This window comes from Vipera berus, assembly GCF_964194415.1.
Source record: "Vipera berus genome assembly, chromosome: 5".
Taxonomy (NCBI): domain Eukaryota; kingdom Metazoa; phylum Chordata; class Lepidosauria; order Squamata; family Viperidae; genus Vipera; species Vipera berus.
Window position 1 is genome coordinate 14,041,368 of NC_138207.1, and position 20,275 is coordinate 14,061,642.

A 20,275-nucleotide genomic window follows, 5' to 3' on the forward strand; every position below is an offset into this window, starting at 1 on the left:
CAGGAGCAAGCCTGTATCTGTGCCTGCTTAAAGAGATTCACAAGATTCCTAGGGGAATCCTTTATAAATAATAAGTCTAGATTGTTCCCAGGGAGCCTCAATGCAAAGATTTATCTGCCTGGTGCTTTCACTGTGCTCATTTAAAATGCTGTCTATTTCTCTGCCAAGCCCACAAGCTAGTGGTGGGATTTAGCCGGTTCACACCACTTCGGCAGCTACTTTTTTGTTCCCCATGCCCAGAACGGACTTCCAGAGGTGGCATCCACACAGAGAACTGGTTGTTCAGATATTTGAATCCCATCAATGGTGCAAACTAATAACCAAGCTAGCTTGGGAAGAGAGTTACTAAAAAAAACTCAAAAGTATTAGGAAGGATATACATTTAAGTAGGACATTTTTAAGACCAGGCATCCATAAATGTATTGTGTGCCAAAGATTATGATTTTGAATGTTCTCTCTGCCTTTCCACAATTCAGAACAGTGGAAATGCCATCAAGCTGAATTTCAGGTGAGAAATACAGGGAGTCCTTGACTCACAACAGTTTGCTTAACAACCATTCAAAGTTACAACAGACTGAAAAAAAAAGTGACTAATGACTATTTTTCACACTTACGACAGACATTGCAGCATCCCCCGTGGTCACATGATCAAAATTCAGAAGCTTAGCAACTGACTCGTAATTATGACCGTTGCAGTGCCCTGGGGTCACATGATCACCTTTTGCAACTTTCCGACAAGCAAAGTCAACGGGAAAGCCAGATTCACTTAACAACGGTGTTACTAAGTTAACAACTGCTGTGATCCCCTGGCCAGAAAGTTTGTAAAATGGGGCAAAATTCACTTAAAAAATGTCTCACTTAGCAACAGAAATCTGGGGCTCAACTGTTGTTGTAAGTCGAGGACGACCTGTGCAAAGTCTCATATAACAATGGATGAGCCTTCTCAGCTTTCCTAACATATTCTGAGATGAGATAAAAGATGTTATTGAGGGATGAGTCTAAAATTACCTAATTGCACTTCTGCAGAAAAAGTTATACATGGATTCTTAACAGAATTTGCTCTCCCCTCTGAAGCTCATGCTGTGGGAGTTACAAGGAGATCTAAAGAACTGGATACCTAGTTTTATATATTCAGATGCAATGAACATATGCTTCTGAAAAGCATGGCTTTGGCTATGATAAATTGCTCTTGAAACTAAGAATAAGACCTCTGTTTAGCAGATAAACACGGGGAAGGTGTATATGTTATTCTCAACTATCTGGTAACTATGACAAATATGAATGTCATATGGAAATTTAAAACACTAAACTATTACCCGTCTTGTTAATTCCAAGGAACACAGGGAATCTTCAACTTACAACCAGTTCTTGCACTTAGGTCTGTTGCAGCATTCCCACAGTCTCGGGATCAAAATGGGGACCCTGGGGAAATGGCATGTATTTACAATGATTATAGCATCCCAGGATCCCATGACTGACATTCGCAACCATCCTGGCCATCTTTTGACAAGCAAAGTCAATGGGGAAAGCAGGATTTGCTTAACATTGGGATGGTTCACTTAACAGTTGCAGGGTTTCACTTAACAGCCGTGGCAAAAAAAGATCATAAAATCAGGCATGGCTCGCTGCCTTGCTTAACAAAGGAAATTCTGATCACAGTTTTGTTGGTAAGTCAGGGACTACTAGTAACTAAGACTAGTGAAGGAGTTCTATACTACTTAAAATGCACAACTCGGTTAAATATTACTAGTTATTTTGTGTGTGTGTCTTTTCATATCAGAACTTGATTCCTTCCACACTAGTTCAACTCCAAAAAGAGTAGAGAATACAAGGCTTGTGTAGGAGATGACCAGGCTGAACCTGAGAGAGGGGGTTAAATATGTCATCAGCCTCAAGTCCCTTCGCACCCACAAGAGATCTAAACCCAGCCCACCTTGAATTCCATTGACCCTTATCTACCCCCAATTTGCTTGGACCATTAGTAGTTCAGATTCTTGTGGAGAGCTTAAGGTTGCAATAAATCTTTATATTCATTTCAACTGTCTGAGTTTCCTGATTTTCTGCATTTGACAGCTACCAATTTATCCCAACATGTTCTTCACATGTACCGTTTAACAAAAAAGACACTGTCTGTACAGCAGGCCAGCAAGGCAGGAAAATATTTCTCACCACATCATTTATATGGTGTATTTATTTCTGCAAAATTAGTTCTTGCATGCTAATGTATCAAATAGCCTATGAAGACAATTAGCTGCAAATCAAGGGCTGCAGAGAGAATGTTGAATATATTGTAAACTTTCATATCCAATGCTTTTGTCAGCATAGTTTATGGAAAAGTTAGAACTCTTATTACAGACATATTATACTGTTTTCTTTTTTCCATGATTCTTCATGTAATTTGCTGGATTCCTTTCCCACCTCCAAATATATTTTGATTGATTAAAAAGAAATCAATGATTAAAAAAAGCTTTATTCCCCTAGGGCCATTCCAAATGGAACAGAATCTTTAAAAATACATCAAAGCTCTCTTTTATCTTGGGGAAATGATATCTGTAATGATGCTGTCTGAGGCAATGAATATGTGCTGACATTTTGCTAGCCCTGTTGGTAGCTTTGTCAAAGCAGATTTGAAACCAGACCTGACAGTACAAATCTCATCTTTAGTAGCTGTGAAAATCTAGACTAACAATGCAATCCACTGTTTGCTTTCATAGAGGTCAACAATTATGGAAAAAAGGGACTGAAAGACCCCAGATGATATTAAGACATAGGAGTTTAGAAGAATGGTCTTGGTGGGTGAAATCAACTATGCAACTTAGTCCAAGAAATTTGGAGAGCACATTACTATAAAGGTTTTAGTGACTGTATGACAGAGATGACAAATATGTTAGAAGAACATACTTACTTACTCTGTAATTGATATATGTTTGTTTCCCAAATGACCAAAGATCCATATATATATATATATATATATATATATATATGTGTGTGTGTGTGTGTGTGTGTGTGTGTGTGTATGTGTGTGTAAATTTGTTAGATTGCTAACAAAGAATTAAAGGGAGACTGATATGCATTTCAAACTTATTTGTTTTCATCAGTCAGCCATACCCTTCTGAGTTTTGAACCTGGGCTGATTGCACATTAGGCAGTTGTTTTCACCTCTAAGCCACAGGCTCTCTCTCGCTTTGTTAGCTGAGAAGCAAGGGAGATATGTGTTAAATGCTTGTTAACTATTTAGATTACTTTGCTAGGCCCCAAACATGGGACAAATCTTTATTTCCTGTTTCAGCCTAACCGAAGGCCATCGACAGGCAGTAGTCACAACAGTGACAGCTCATATTTGTGTAAATTTTTTAGATTGCTAACAAAGGGGCCTAGCAAGGTAATCTAAATAGTTAACAAGCATTTAACATATATATATATATATATATATATATGTATGTATACACACACACACATGCAAACAAACAAACACACACACACACACACACACATATGACAAAAAGAAGAGGAGAGCTGGTGGCCTAGAGGTTAATACAGCTGCCTAGTATGCAAGGTTGCCCAGGTTTGAATTCCACAAAGAGTATGGCTAGCTGATGAGAGCAAAAAAGCTCAAAATTGCTATTCTAGTCTCCCGTTTAACTCTTTAACTCTTTGTCAGCAAAAAAGAAATTTGAATACACAATTATTGCAATAGCGACTTGAGCCCTGCTTAACGCTCCTAGGTTGGAGCTGTGAGGCAAAAGAAATCATAATAATAGAACTGCCATATAACAATTCAAAAACCTAAGTGTCATTATTGCTTTCTTTCAGGATAGTCTGTGGACTTCCAATTTTGGGGCTTTCAAAATGCTGATCAGATATGACCATCTTCATTTTTGGTTCACTCAAGTAATAATTCTTCTCAGAGTTTTTCAAGAGTTGCCACCTACTAGGTTGAGCCTTGGTGGAGTAGTGGGCTAATGCCTCCTTAAGTAGCACCAGCTGCCTGCAATTAGTGCAGGTTCGCATCCCACCAGGCTCAAGGTTGACTCAGCCTTCCATCCTTCCGAGGTAGGTAAAATGAGGACCCAGATTGTTGGGGGCAATAAGCTGACTTTGTAATAATGCCGCTTGGTGTGTGTGTGAAAGCCCTAATAAGCAGGCATATACATAGAATGAAGGCTACTGCTAAGCTTGTAAGCCGCCCTGAGTCTTCGGAGAAGGGCGGGATATAAATGGAATTAAAATAAAAAATAAAAAAATAATAGGAATTCAGTATTATGCATGCATTAGAATTAAAACTTTTTGGTTAATTTTAGTTGCCAATGGCAGCCTTGAGAAAGGATGGATCTTCTTGTTTGATAAAGTTGGTATGGACTGGGAGAGATTTTATATACACCCTGACCATTCATCATTTACAACCTGCAGCTATGCCAAAAGGAAATAATGTTTGATTTTCAAGCCTAGCTCTGTCCTACATATGTCCGGAAGCTATAAGTGATCTTCTAGTCATCAGATGATGACACAAAATGGTTTAGCAGGCATAGGAATAAAATTATTTATTGTTTTGCATGTTTTCTGCATAAGTCTCCTCATTCTTAATATGTAGACATTACTTTTTCATTAGAAACTGTATAGCACTAGCACAGTAGAGTCTTTCCTGTCTCAATTCCTAATATATAGTTTACACTGATTCTCAAACCTTCATGTTTTCTCTCTGAAGAATGAAGACCAAGATTGTTTCCAATTTGGCAGAATATTTTGTAAACAGATAATCATGTCTTTCAAAAGTTCCTAAATGAAAATAATTTATTATTTCTTATTATTGATGTTGTTGCACATGATAACATATATACATATATTAGTAGGATATTATTTTATTGTTTTCCATTCTTAGGTTGTTGTAGCTGATTAACCAAGTTATTGTAGTTGAATCACTCCATATATCTACCAGGAGTTAAACTCAATTTCAAATAGATTTTACTTTTTAGCTACCATTTGAGACTTTTGTAGAAAGAGAATTTGAAGACTGATTTTGGTGTTTTGATCTGCATAAGTGTATAGAGTTAGCGGTATGTTTTTCTAACACATGCATCACCTCTGTCATACAATCACTAAAATCTTTATACTTACTGTACTCTCCAAATTTCTTGGTCTAGGTTGCATAGATGATTTGGTTAGTTTTTCAATATATCTAAGCCTATCAAAGTATTCTTAAGGTGGTCCTACCATACAAAATAAACATTCCCTCCCAGTCTTCTCTACTTCTAAATTAGGTTTTGTTTTTTGTTTTTTTAAAAAAAAAGAACTGAGGAACTTCAGGGAATTTTGTTCCTGTTTCAGTCTTTGAGATGGCTTCCTCTCTAACCCATTCTCTAATTGAGCAAATTAAACTGGGCTGAAAATCTAATCCCTGCATTAGTCACCATGAAGATTGTAATATAAACAGTGCCACACGGAATATAGCTTAATCTCCAGGGTGTGCTCATGATGAAGTAATCACAGCCATCCACCACATGTATAACTTATTCACATTTGTTCTCATCATCCTTTTTAGATCTTGCCAACTGGCTCTTAACAATCACTGTCCCACAGCACAGAGTGGAATCACAAATGAGCAATGGGAAAAACTTACTGGCGCAAGTGAATATGGTAATAAATATAAATGGCAACAGGTGAAGAACTCTGCTTTTGATCTTTTTTTTTTAAGGAGAACAATGTCATACTTTCCATTGCATCTGAAATAATTACATGCAAAGTGTTTTAAAACTCATGATATAATTAATAAGTAAAGGTGCCATATAATCAGATGTTTTCTTGATTAAAGGGTATGTGGAAGCAGTGTGAAGTAGAAAAAGAATGGTGTGCTTTTAGATAATAGGCATATCTATTACCTAACACGCTGTCTTCAAAGTTGGATCAGATGTAGCAATGCCACAGAACACTGGTAATCCCTTCCCTTTGTCATAAATGCAACATTTGAACAGTGTGACATACTCTGCTCTCTTTAGTAAGCTGCATATATGAGATGCTATTTTAAAATTATAGCCTACTTTTTTTCCAAAAGAAATCATTCCCTTTTTCCTCACAGAAGCAGAATTTTAGTATATGGAATATGTTTAATTTTTTTCTCCAATATCTAGCTGATTTATTTATTTATTTAAAAGAAGCAGTTTTGACTGTATTACAGTATATCATCATTACTTTCATTTTAATAAGAATTATTAACGTTCTTATTTTAATTTATTAAATAAGTTGGTTTTGTCTGCCCACTGTTCAGAATAGCTGCATTAAATAATCCAGATGCTAAAGATACAGCAAACTAAATTTAGAAACAGCCTTTCATGGCATTTATTCTGAGATGAAACATTAAACATTAGAGCTACAATTTGCTAAAGCGCAGAATATACTCTCCCTGTGTGTGTCATTAATTGAATAAATATTACTATTACTCTCTTTCTATCACTGTGTGTGTGTGTGTGTGTGTGTGTGTGTGTGAGAGAGAGAGAGAGAGAGAGAGAGAGAGAGAGAGAGAGAGAGAGAGAGAGAGAGAGATGATTGGAACAAAAAAAGCAGAACAAAAAATGTCATCCCAAATATTTTTTTCTAGTAAATGATATGGCCCTGAGCACTATAGATTAGGTGGCATGCTAGACCCTGTGTGAGGTTGCAACTCCCATACACCAAACAAGATCAGAGGTTGTAGTTTGTGACAGCTGTAGTCCACAATGTTTGGAGTATAGCAGCATAAGAGCATTCAGATCAGAATGTCTTTCTCTAAAATTCTCCAAGGGTTCAAAACATTTGAGATTAGAAAACTAAGGAAAAACTGAGAACAAGCTAGATGTAGTGGTTAAGGCTTCAAGCTAAAATCTGAGAGACCGCGAGTTCTAGTCTTGTCTTGGGCAGGAAGTCATCTGGGTGACCTTAATCCAATCTTTGTCCCAGTGGCAAACCACTTCTGGAAAACCTTACCGAGAAGACTGCAGATCAGTCAGGCAATCTCTGAGATTCACATGTTAGAATTGGAATAGAATAGAGCTGGAAGGGACCTTGGAGGTCTTCTAGTCCAACCCCCTGCTCAAGTAGGAGACTTTATACCATTTCAGACAAGTGGCTGTCCTGTCTCTTCTTAAAATCCTCCAGTGATGAAGCACCCAAAACGACCAAAGGGAAGCTGTTCCAATGGTTAATTGTTCTTGTTAGGCATATGGTTCTAGCCTACCTGGTTGGGTTGGAAATATATACCGTATTTTCCGGCTTATAAGACAACTGGGCGTATAAGACGACCCCTGACTTTTGAGAAGATTTTCATGGGTTAAAAAGTAGTTTTCCCTATGTGGTGCTCCTCAGTTGCCTTAGAGTTAACAATGCTCAAAATTGTTCTGGCTGAGAATTTTAATTTTCACACATCTGGAGAATGCCAAGCTAGGGAAAGACTGATTTAACCAAAATGTTTTGATTCTCAGCATCTTAGGCAAAAAGAGACAATGACACTTTTATCTTAGCTGTTTGGATATACAGAGTCTTGATGTTTAACATTCATTGTTTGCTTCTGATCTTTCTAAATAAACCCAGCCTATTTTTATTTGTGCACAGCTTAGCAAGCCATTAAACTGTGACCTTATTTTTATTTTATAAATGTCCTCAGTAGCAGAATCTTCTAGATATGTCCAGCTCTCTCCAGTTGACTGACATACAAAAAAGATGCATTTCTAGTATGTTGTGAGCTTTAGCACACTTGTAGTTATGAGGCAATGTAGGAATACAGTACTATTGACTTGACTGACTGATGTAGATTTTATTTGCATATTTGTAACACTCACACTTATTAATGATAACACTCTTTGGTAGTCCCAAAGGTGCTTTTTCCAAAAGGCAACTGGCCTTTCTTGGGTTTTTTTTTCCTTTGAAAATGTTTTCACTTCTCATCCAAGCAAGCTTCTTTAGTTGAACTAAGAAGCTTCTTGGATGAGAAGCAAAACGTTTGCACAGGGGAAAAAAAAAAAACAACCACCAAGAAAGTTCAGTTGCCTTTTGGAAAAAAACACAACCATGACCTGCATGACTGAGAATCTCCACAGGCATTCTCTTTGGTATGATTGTGCCTGTCTAGACAAAGCGAACAAACTGCTTCTGCCAGACATAAGCAGGAAGTCAGGGCTGCTTCTCAATTAGGTGAAGGTTTATCAAGAGCTTTTGGCCTTGAGATCAGCTTTGCTCTGCCTCGCCTAAACCTCGTCTCCTCTCGCCTTGGCGCCCTCTTCTACTTCAGCCACACGCGCTGGCTGTTTCGGCCAGGAGCGACAAGCATTGTGGCCCAACACTTCGGGAAGGCACCAGGTTTGAAAGAAGGCAGTTCTTTCCATAGGTTAGTTAATGAACAAGGCAGCGGAGGAGTGGGGGCGAAAAAAACAGGCTCAGCCCTGCGCCACAAGTTTAAGATTCACACACACACCCTCCCCAATGCCGCCTTCTACTTCAGGGTGGAGGGGCGACCCCGGGCTGCTGAAGCCCCAGCGCCAGCTTTCCGCTGCGGTCTGCCTGTCACAATTCCCGAGCTGCGCCTTCCCGGGCGGGTGTTGCTGTAGGTCTGCCATGGCACCATGCCCTGAAGTCAAACTCCCAGGGTCAGGTGAAGCTTAGCTCTGCACGAACATGTCAGGTCGGCCTCCGCCTGGCTTCCCATGCTCCCTTGAGCTATCGTGCTTGTGGAGCGCCAGCGGCTCAGCACGCGCTTAACTCCCGCTCCCTTCAAAAAAAAAAAAAAGGGCTGCTGCCCTAGGACGCTGGTAAGTTGGAGCCTCAGCCTCAGTTGGGCTGGTCAGTTTATTTATGAGGAGGCCGTCTTTCAGCGTTCTCGAGCACTGGATTTGTCCGTTTCCACTAACATCTCCGCTCCTGAGGATTGATTTACTATTTTCTGGTGTATAAGACGACTGGGCGTATAAGACAACCCCCGACTTTTGAGAAGATTTTCATGGGTTAAAAAGTCATCTTATACGCCTGAAAATATGGTAAACCATGATGTTATAACCTTAAGGTGCTAATTGGCCAACGGGTGTGTAAGTTTTTCCAACGGCCATAAGAGGGAGCTAGGAACGTGGCTTCTCTCTCTCTCTTTGCTCTCATTGTTTTTGCTTTTTGGCTTACTACTGTGTTAAACCTTAGGAACTGTCTACTTGACCTTCAGACCAGTAAGAAGACATTGTATTTTGGATACTCCCTGAACTGTTGCTGTTGTTTATCTGTGTATGACCTGGACTGTTTATTCGGATTGTGTTTTTGTTTTTACAGTAAAGTATTTTTTCCTGTTTATCACAACTCAGTGTATCTGTGTAGTTACTGTGTGACTCTTACTATTCTCAGTACGCTTTTACCTGTGCAGGTTCTTGATAACTCAGGAAGCACTTTGCACAACCATTTTCTTTATTTTGCTAACAGTTCTCCCTGTTACTGTAGAAAGTTTCTCCTTAATTCCAGGTTGCTTCTCTCCTTCATTAGCCTGCCCTCTGGCTCTTTGGAAAATAAGTTGACCCCTTCATTTTTTTGGCAAATACTTTTTTCCTTCCATTCAAATATGATTACATGGAAGGAAAACAAAAACCAAGCATCAGGAAGATTCAAGTTACAGAATATACATATGCAGAGATTTATATAGATTTTAAGTAGATGCCCAAGACTATGCTTTGATGTTCTGCTACTTTAAATGATATTGTGTACTGTCCAGAAAAGTCTTATCAAACCGCATTGTAGTTACCCAAGCATATTTATCATGAAAGTACTTACTATCAGGGGCTTTTTAGTCAATGTCATGCATTGGACTTTAATGCTTGGTACTAAGAGATTTGCTACTCCTGATATTTGATTTCCCATCAGCTAGATTGTGGCAGACATAGCACCCACTGGTTATAAGTGACAGCTATATGAAGCTATTTTGTTTGTTTCTTTTTGTGTTAAACTACCCTCTGAAACAAGGGACATGGTGGCTCAGTGGGTTAGGACGCTGAGCTTGTCGATCAGAAGATTGGCAGTTTGGCGGGTCGAATCCTGAGTGCTGCGTAGCAGAGTGAGCGGCTGTTACTCATCCCAGCTTTTGCCAACCTAGCAGTTTCAAAGCACGTAAAAATGCAAGTAGAAAAATAGGGACCACTACGGTGGGAAGGTAACAGCGTTCCATGCACCTTTGGTGTCTAGTCATGCTGGCCACATGACCACGGAGACGTCCTCGGACAAGCACTGGCTCTTTGGCTTTGAAACGGAGATGAGCACCAGTCCCTAGAGTTGGAAACAACTAGCACGCATGTGCAGGGGAACCTTTACCTTTACCTAGCCTCTGAAACACGATATGCACAACATGCACACATATTAAAATGGGTTTTTCATATGATGTGCTTCACATAATTTGCCCCCTTATTTTGGCAAGCTTCCACGTTGTGTCTCCTCATTGTTTCCTAATAAATATGGTTGCAATTGGTCAAAAACCCAACATGTAAAACATTTGGTGGCCTTAAAGAGCACCCAATATTTAACAAAGGAAATAAAATTGAGAAATAGAGTGTGAGCGAAAGAAGGTGATACCTGCAAAAGGCAATCTCAGTGGCTGGCAAACTTCATTTTCACTGGCTTCCTCAAGGGAAATGAACAGCTTCCTGACCAGCATCACTGAAATAGTCTGCACTAATAGAGAAGTGAGGTTTGGCTGGTGTTGTTTATAGCTTCCATCTGCAAAAAGTTGAGGGGAGAGAGAGAGAGAGAGAGAGAGAGAGAGAGAGAGAGAGAGAGAGAGAGAGAGAGAGAGAGAGAGAGAGAGAGAGAGAGAGAGAGAGAAGAAAAAAAGTAACAGACAATTATCAAAATCTTTGTTCCATTTCCCTGTATTTGCATAGTACAATTACAGGTAGTCCCTGACTTATGACCAAAATTGAGCCCAAAATTTCTGTTGCTAAATGAAACAATTGTTAAGTAAATTTTGCCCCATTTTTCAACCTTTCTGGCCACAATTGTTAAGTGAAGCACTGCAGATGTTAAGTTAGGAACATGGTTGTTAAGTGACTCTGGCTTCCACATTGACTTTTTTGTCAGAAGATTGCAAAAGGGGATCACATGACCCGGGACACTGCAGCCATCATAAATAAGAGTCAGTTGCCAAGTGTCTGAATTTTGATCATGTGATCATGGGGATGTGCTGCAACAGTCCTAAGTATGAAAAATGCCATTGTAACTTTGAATGGTCAGTAAATGAACACATACAACTCATCACATCACAACTAAAATAATTGCCACAAGCCCACATTTTAGAAATGCACGTTAGACATTTTGTCCCTCAAACACAAACACCTGAAAATGGTTCCTTTCCCCCATAAATGTTTTATCAGCCTCTGTCTGAACACATTTGGTGAAGGCAAGTCCATCACATGGGCTGGTTCCATTGTTGAAGTGCTCTGTGAGGAAATTTGTCCTTTCTTTTGACAGCTGGAATGGGCCCTTTTGTGATTTCAGTTCACTGTTCTGCACTTTGCCATCTAAGATGACATTGGTTCTCCTTGGCTGTATCCTTCAAAAGGGCTATCCTATTCCCCTTCCAACTTTTCTTTTGAATGCCAAATATTGTCCATCTGGGGAGGACACAATTTCTATTCTACATATCGCCTTTGTTGTCCTTTTCAGAAGCTCTTCCAATATGGTATGTCAGTCTAAAGCAGGGGTGTCAAACTGGTGGCCCACAGGCCGGATGCATCGCACACAGGCCATGCCCACGCCAGCTCCGCAAAGACAAAAAACATCGTGATACGTCACGATACATCACGTGACACGATTGAGTTTGACACCTGTGGTCTAAAGTAAAAGTAAGACTTCTATCTGAATAATTTCTCCCAGGGGCTTAACACTCATGCTAAATAGGAAGGCACATTCAATGCATCTTAATCTCCCATAGCTCCATTAGTATGGAGTAGAGCAAAAGTCTTACAACATGACATCCCTGAATAAATGCCGTGACCTTGACTGATTCTCCACCCCACATTATTAACTTCAAAGGATGGTTGTTTAAATAGCATGATGGGTTTAAAAAGGGATCTTCAGGACTGGAGAAAAAAGAATCAGAGACTGCAAATAGAGAAAGCAGAAGTCACATTTTTTTTTTTAGGTCTCGCTGGGAAACATTAAACAGACAGATTTTAAAGCTTTATTTTCCAGCTCTATAACCTATACATAATGAAAAGAAAATTTAGAGAAGATGTGTATGTCATTGTTGAATAAAGTGAACCATGTATAAACAAGGCTGAAAAGGGGTTTTCTTTCACATTTGTGTTAAACCTTTTAAATCCTCCCCTATTGTTTGCCCTAGAACAGTATTTTAATGATCTCCTCCCCACCCCACATTTTTAGAAAGGAAAAAAAAGAGACTAATATAGAACTGACTTTTAACTACATTGCTAATAGAATTGTATTACTTTTGAAATAACAGAACTGAGTGGTTCATTAATTTTTCACCTTAAGCATAATGAAAATTTGTCAGTTTTATGGTTTGAATAGATACTCCAAAGAACCTTATTCTGTGTACTAGGAAAGTATAAATTATAATAGAAAATATAATGTGTTTAGTAGAATAAAATGTATACAGCTATATTCTAGGAAAGTATAACCTATCACAGCAAATCATGAATAAAGAATGTTTTGTGGAATAAAAATTCAACAAGCTCAGTTAGCAATCTCCTAACTGTAGCCTAGAGGTGAAGTTGTTCACCTCCCAGTCAGAAGGTTGAGAGTTCAATCCTAGACAGCAATAGATGTTTCTCTATCAGGGTGCAAAGAGAAAAGATCTGCTGCAAAATCCATGTAAGTATCAGGAAGGCTCAGCTCCATTCAGTTACTCTAACTCCATCTTGATAAAAGGGATTACAGGGTCTTAAAAAGAATACACACACACACACACATATCTACAAATCTATAGATATATACACACACATATACATAAATATGTACATGTACATATACATACAGAGATATAGATACAGATACAGATACAGATATAGATATAGATATAGATATGGATATAATAAATTTAAAAACTGGAATCCCAGGTGTAGACATTTGAAGTCAGTAAAAATAAAAACGATGAACTCCAGCATATAAGAGAAAATTCTTCTTTATTGCTGAGCTTTTGTCAACAAGCTGTTGACATCATCAGAGCAAGGGCTGAATGATGCTGACTCCCTTACAGGAGTACTCGGTTTCATTAATTTTGAAGTGTGTATCCTTGTGTGTATTTAAAGCCCATCAAAACTGAATTTGGGGAGAAAAATGAAAGAACAAAAAATGAAAAACAAAATGAAACACTACTGTTTCCCCATGTAACATGACATATATTTTTAATAATTATAAGTACTCTTGCCTACTCATTTCATGTGTCTCTGTCAATTGTATTTTTTACATTATTTGATCCAATTGAACATAAAATAAAACCATTCTTCTTCTTTCTTTTTTTTGTAAAGTATATACAAGTGATCCAATCGGAATTAATATTCTGTCACGAGGATTAGAGATTCTTTTTAAGACTCTGCTGAGATCTAGGTTCAAAAGAGAAAATGTAATTTGGAGCACACATTTGCATCCCTATGGCTGATGACCACTGAAGATATGCTCCAACTTTTCATAGCTGGCATGCAGTGGTTTGGTTTAAGTTATACCTGAGAGATGCTATGTGCACACCCACATATGCTCTAAGTATGAAATCCAGAAGAAATGAAAACAAGAAGATAGAAGTAAGACAAGTGACGCTATACATGTTCTAAAGAACTTCAAAAGCCTATTTATTGAAGCAAATAGGCAAATTAAAAGGCAACATGGAAATACAAGTCATCAGGGGAAAAAAAACAATATAAAAAATGTAAAATACTGGCTAAGCCACCAAGCAAGAAAAGAGGACGCTGTGAGCAATAGTTCTATTTTATATGGATAGTCCTCGGCTTACAAACAAAATTGAATCCAACATTTTTCTTGCTAAGTGAATTGTTAAGTGGGTTTTGTCCCATTTTGCAACCTTTCTTGCCACAGTTGTTAAGTGAATCACAGCAATTGTTAACTTAGTAACACGGTTGTTAAGTGAATCTGGCTTCCCCATTGATTTGGCTTGTCAAAAGGTCGCAAAAGGGGATCACGTGACCCTGGGACACTGCAGCCATCATAAATGTGAGTCAGTTTTCAAGCGTTTGAATTTTGATCATGTGACCATGGGGATGATGCAATGGTCGTAAGTGTGAAAAAATGGTCATAAGGCCACTTTTCCCAATGCCGTTGTAACTTTGAATGGTCAGTAAATGAACTGTTGTAAGTAGAAGACCATCTGAATTAAATGATGAAGATTCTAGGACAATAAAATCAATTCTACAAATGCTGTGATTGAAAAAACATTGCAGCTAGATGCATCCCAGCAATTCCTTAAAATATTTCTAACATCAATATGTGTCCACAATATCCGTCATAATCTGTGCCTGGTTGGTTTTGAAGGGCACCATCAGTGCAGCAGGTTTACCTCTGTCAGGAAGGGCTGCAGGATAATAGCGAAATAATGTCCTTACCGTGTTTTCCCCCAAATAAGACCCTTTCTTATTTATTTATTTTTTTGCCTCCAAAAGAGGCACAGGTTCTTATTTTCAAAGGATGTCTTACCCACTTACCTTAGGACAGCCCTGACACCTGTCACGTTGCTGCCTAAGTTCTTCTGCAGCCATTTGCGGTTGCTCACACCTGGACACAACATGGCATATCATGCTGGGGCTGCCGTTTGCAGGAAGAGACCATGTGGCTTGTTGTGCCGTGGCGCGTGCAAGCGGTGGCATTGGCACGATGAGTTATGTGGCCTCCTGCCATGAGCGGCAGCACCAACATGATGCACTATGTGGTGTCCAGGCGCAAGGGGCCACAAGGGGCCACAGAAGAACTCAGGCAGCAGTACAACAGGTGTCAGGGCACGGAAGGCCTGGCTGCAGGGGTCCTAAGGTAAGCAAGTGCAAGGTGCATGGGTCAGCTTCAACCTCCCCCACCTAGCTTGATTTTTACACATGCGCCTCACCCCAGAATTGTGGCTTGTTTGGGGGTTAGTATTAGGCGCATATGACTTATTTTTGGGATAGGTCTTATTTTTGGGAAAACATGGTACACTCTATCAACATGTCTTTAACATTTTCAAATTTAAGAACCTAAACTAATAGTAGCAATAGCAATAGCACTTAGACTTCTATACCGCTTCACAGTGCTTCACAGCCCTCTCTAAGCAGTTTACAGAGCCAGGATGTTGCCCCCAACAATCTGGGTCCTCATTTAACCGACCTGGTAGGATGGAAGTCTGAGTCAACCTTGAGCCGGTGAGAATCGAACTGCCGAACTGCTGGCAGCCAGCAGTCAGCAGAATTAGCCTGCAGTACTGCATTCTAACCACTGTGCCACCCCGGCTCTTGAATATCACATGACCCCTGGATTCTGCAATTGTCATAAAGATAAGTGAGTTGCCAAGCATCTGAACTTTGATCATATGACCATAGGGATGCTGCAGTGGTCATAAGTGGGATAAATGGTCAGAAGTCACTTTTTTTTTCTGGTGCTGTTGTAACTTCAAATGGTCGACAACCTGTACGTGAAAGCTAGCTGGATGAATTTGGGCCAATCTCCTGGAGACTATGAATTCTAATCTAACCTTAGGCATGAAAGCCGGCTTTGAGTCAGGCACTCTCTGTCAGCTCAATACACCCCTCAGGATTGTTGTGAGGAAAATAGATGGAGGAAGGAGTATTATGTATGTTCACTGCCTTGGGTTCCTTATAGAGTAATAAAGGTGGGATAAAAATCTAATAAATAAAATAAATAATATTTTTTTGTGTGATTCCAGTGTGCATATAACTAGAACAGTATGCTGCCAATCTGCTGCTTCCTTAGTTAATTAATAAGCAAAAGTAAGAATAAAGTTTTTAAAAATATTTTAGTACAAAAGTCAATCTTGCAGAAAGTAAAATAATGGCCTCTTTTAACAGAACTGTTTTAAGGGCACTTTCAAAAGTTGTTTTCCGGATAACTTAAAATGGCTCGTCCTGCTTCTGTAATAGCAGAAAGATATTTTCCCTGGGTGAGCCAGTGTGATGTGCAATTTTCAAATGCACAAAGATCAAGAGTGAATTTAAGAAGAAGAAAAGAAAGGGGAAATAACCTTTGTATTGATTTGAGGCATGGCAGAGTGAAATGGGCACTTTTCCTAGGGTGTTTGGTACTTTTATGGCAGACTTAATGTTTATCCTCAGTTGAAGCATGTTATCCCAAGTTTCTTGTTTTGTTTTGTTTTTAAATGTTTTGTTTAAAAAGTATTGGATGCTGGCCTTTCTATTTCCTTTCCAGATTTCCATTATTATTATTTTTTCAACCAGAACAGAGAAACAGTATAGTACGTGTGTGTGTGTGTGTGTGTGTGTGTGTGTGTGTGTGTGTGTGAAAGTGACATCTCCTTCAGAACAAGTTTTCCAAAATAAACTATTTGAGCTTCATGCCTTTAAGTCTTCCATGACTTAAAATTACAAGAGTGATAAAATAAGACTATGTGTTAGCTTTGGCCTAAGAGCCTCATGTTAATAAAAAGAGTCCCCAGGGGGAGGGGTATATTAAATTATGCTAGTTAGCCATATCACTTGATATAATTCCTGAGTTTGGTTTATGTAATTTAAATTCAAGTTCTTGGTTGTCTCCTTGAAAGTCCTTCATGGCATGAAACCAGGATACCTGAAGAATCATCTCATCCCAAATACATGGCCCTGTCCCACCTGGTCAAGCATCCTGCATATCCCTTCTGTCAGGGAATTTTGACTGATGGGATCTAGGAAGAGAGTCTTCTCAGCTGATGACCCCACCTTATGGAACATCTTACCTTCAAAGGTGAGATGAACCCCCATTCTTCTAGTGTTCCAAAAGAGTATTAAGGCCTGGCTTTCTGATTAACATGGGGGCCTAAAAGTATGATGCAGCTCGAAGGATGGCTGATGGCCTAAGGACATTCCCACTTCCTTGTAAATTTCCTTATCTTTGAATTTGTACTTGATTTATTTTTTTACTTGTAAGTTTTAATTTGTTTTTAACCCTGCTTTTAAGTCGTGGTTTTAGTCATGTACCTATAGGGTTTTATTACATTATTGTAAACTGCCTAAAAAGTCATTTAGGTGAGAAATTTAATAATATAAATATATATTATATATATATTAAATAAAATAAATATATAAAATCAGGATCTAAGGTTGTTAGAGTGTTTCTACTGAATGAATGGAAAACTCATATGAACATCTACAGAAGACACAATAATATACCCATTCCTAACATATCTCTTGGAAATTTTATGCTCAGTTTTTAAATGAATCCATTAAATAATCCAATGGGATTGTCCTGGAATAAAAAAATGCAATGTTTGTTTCCAGTGCTTTTTTTTGTAAAAGAAAAAGGTGCAGGAACTCACACATGTCATACAACCCGCCTTGCCTACCCTACAAGGTTCCATCCAAAAAAGGTGCCGGAACTCCGTTCTGAGCGTTCTATGAGAAAAAAGCCCTGTTTGTTTCAATGTGGCATATATAGAGTTCTTGCGTATTGTCCTCCTGAGATATGATTTCTAAAATCAATTGCTCTTTTAGAAGAGAGTCCTCACCTTTACTAGCTTTGTTTATTCAAGTGTTTTCCATATAACTTTTGCTTTCATCCCTATATATATATATATATATATATATATATTATTAAATGTATAATTATTCCTGAAAAGGAACCATTGTGATATCCAGGAGGGAATATCTCTTTCTGTATGCTTCGTATACATGGTGAATTTGACATTCACAATTTCAATATGGAATGAAGTTAATTTCTCTAAGGGGATGCTCAGCAGATGGCAGTCAAAAGTGGAAATAAAGCACTTGTATCAATCTTTTGCCATCTAAATGCTAGCTAAATATCAAGCATTTAGTAGCAAATAAATGCAGGTTTGCTGGAGTGTTGTTTTTTTAAAAAAAATAATCAAGCACCATAATTGTACCCTAAGCAACAAAATAGTTCAATCCCAACCCCCAAATGGATTTCACTGGAAACTCAGAATAAAGTTAGAGATAAATCTTATACTAGCAAATATGTGTCATTGGTTAAAGCAAATCTTTGAGGATGTGGGGAACTGATTTCAAGGGATTATTTTTAGATCATTGATATTTCCTATACCCTTACTTTTCATTGCATTTAGGATTATGCTGGTGCCAATCTGGCTATGGACAGAAAATGATTTACTAGAAACATCAGAAAGGAAAAAATAAATGACAAGGAACAATTGGTAGCAGACAAAGGATTAAATATAACCTGCTAACTATAATTCCCTGCATTTAGCCACCACACTATCTTGTAGCTATAAGAGAAAAAAAGTGACATTAGGAATCCTGCATGATAAATGATTTAGCATTATATCCTGTTTGCTGATTTTCATCTGGAAATACATCAATCAAGTCCACACCCATTAAATCATAAAGAAAATAAAAAAGGAGGGAATGGCAGAAATAAACTGGTGAGGCTGAAAATAGTAGACCTAATTTCCCATTGAGGAATGTGATCTACAATAAATTAGAACTGTGAACAAAAAAAACAAGTTGGGGAATGCTGAGGTTTCCTATGTAAAGGGTAGATTATTTCATAATTTCTACCTTAAATGAACATTTTTTTGCTTTTCATATTTGGCACTAAAACAAGCCTGAATTTCAAAAAGACTGATACTAGGGATAATAAACACCAATATTAGAAAAAAAATATATCTCTGCTTTTCATGTAGGTACCGTATTTGTAGCTATAATTTTATGACTAGAAACACACACTTGTAGAAGACGCAGAGGAGATCTGCTTGAATCCTGCTTTTTTAGACTTTGTTTTTGTATGTTCAGTTTGGAATTCCTGAAATAAACCACTTAGTTCTGAAAATTGCTTCTTATTTCTCTGATGCTTTTAGATAACAGCAATTTATGGAGGTGGTAGTTTGAGAAAGACTCTTTCTGAAGGTATTCAAAAATTGCATGGCAGTAACTGGGATATACTTTGAACCAAAAGATGTTTTCTGAATTAAGTACAATAACCACAACCTGTCAAGAATTTCTCTTTAGCTGGCTTGTACAGCATGCTCAGCTACAAACAATGGCTGAGTTTATTCATTAAGTCATATTGTAGTTTTGCTTAATTTTGGCTTTGTGCAATGTGAGAAGTTAATCTCTTTTAATGGTACAATGTCCAACATCTACTACACCTAATCTTTGTGGTTAAATACATTTTTTTAAAAAAAATTCTTCTTGAATTGTGTGTATTGAATTCTTTTTGATTCAATGCTATCCACGATACTATTCATATAATTTACTTGGACTTCAGTAAGGCATTTGATAAAGTAGACCACAACCTACTACTTGATAAGATAGAAAAATGTGGGTTAGACACCCTTACCACCAGATGGATTCGTAACGGGCTGACCAACCACACTCAACCTGTATTCCTCAATGGAACTGCATCTACATGGAGGGAAGTATGTAGTGGAGTACCCTAAGGCTCTGTCTTAGGCCCAGTACTCTTCAATAGCTTCATCAATGATTAAGAGGAAGGGATAAATAAGGAATTCATCAGATTTGCAGACAACACCAAGCTGGCAGTAATAGCCAACACTCCAGAATATAGTCTTTAAGATACAGAAGGATCTTGACAGACTTAAACATTGGGCCATATCTAACAAAATGAAATTCAATGGTGAAAAAAGTAAGGTTCTACATTTAGGCAGGAAAACTCAAATGCACGGGTACAGTATAGGTAGTACCTGGCTCAATAGTAATAATTGTGAGAGGGATCTTGCAGTCCTAGTGGGCAATCACTTAAATATGAGCCAGCAGTGTGCTGTAGCTGCCAAAAAACCCAACACACTCCTAGGCTGCATTAATAGAGGGATAGAATCAAGATCACATGAAGTTAATACTACTTTATAATGCCTTGGTAAGATCACATTTGGAATACTGTAACCTGCCAGTTTTGGTCTCCACAATGTAAAAAAGATGTTGTGACTCTAGAAAGAGTACAGAGAAGAGTAACAAACATGTTTAGGGGACTGGAGGCTAAAACATACAAAGAACAGTTGCTGGAATTTGGTATGTTTAGTTTAATGAAAAGAATAACTAGGTGTGACATGATAGCATGGAACCACCTGCCTCCAGAAGTTGTGAATACTCCAACACTGGAAGTTTTAAAGAAGTGATTGGACAAC

General features: G+C 38.3%; 1 protein-coding gene across 7 annotated transcripts in view; it reads right to left on the bottom strand.

Moving 5' to 3' along the window:
* The window catches only part of NAALADL2 (N-acetylated alpha-linked acidic dipeptidase like 2), a 649,741-nt gene that overhangs the window by 225,230 nt on the left and 404,236 nt on the right, over positions 1-20,275 (bottom strand). For all 7 annotated transcript variants that reach the window (XM_081328125.1, XM_081328124.1, XM_081328126.1 and 4 more), the window contains exon 6: positions 10,564-10,707. In XM_081328125.1, the coding sequence (XP_081184251.1) occupies positions 10,564-10,707 (144 nt within the window). The remainder of the gene's footprint in view (positions 1-10,563; positions 10,708-20,275) is intronic.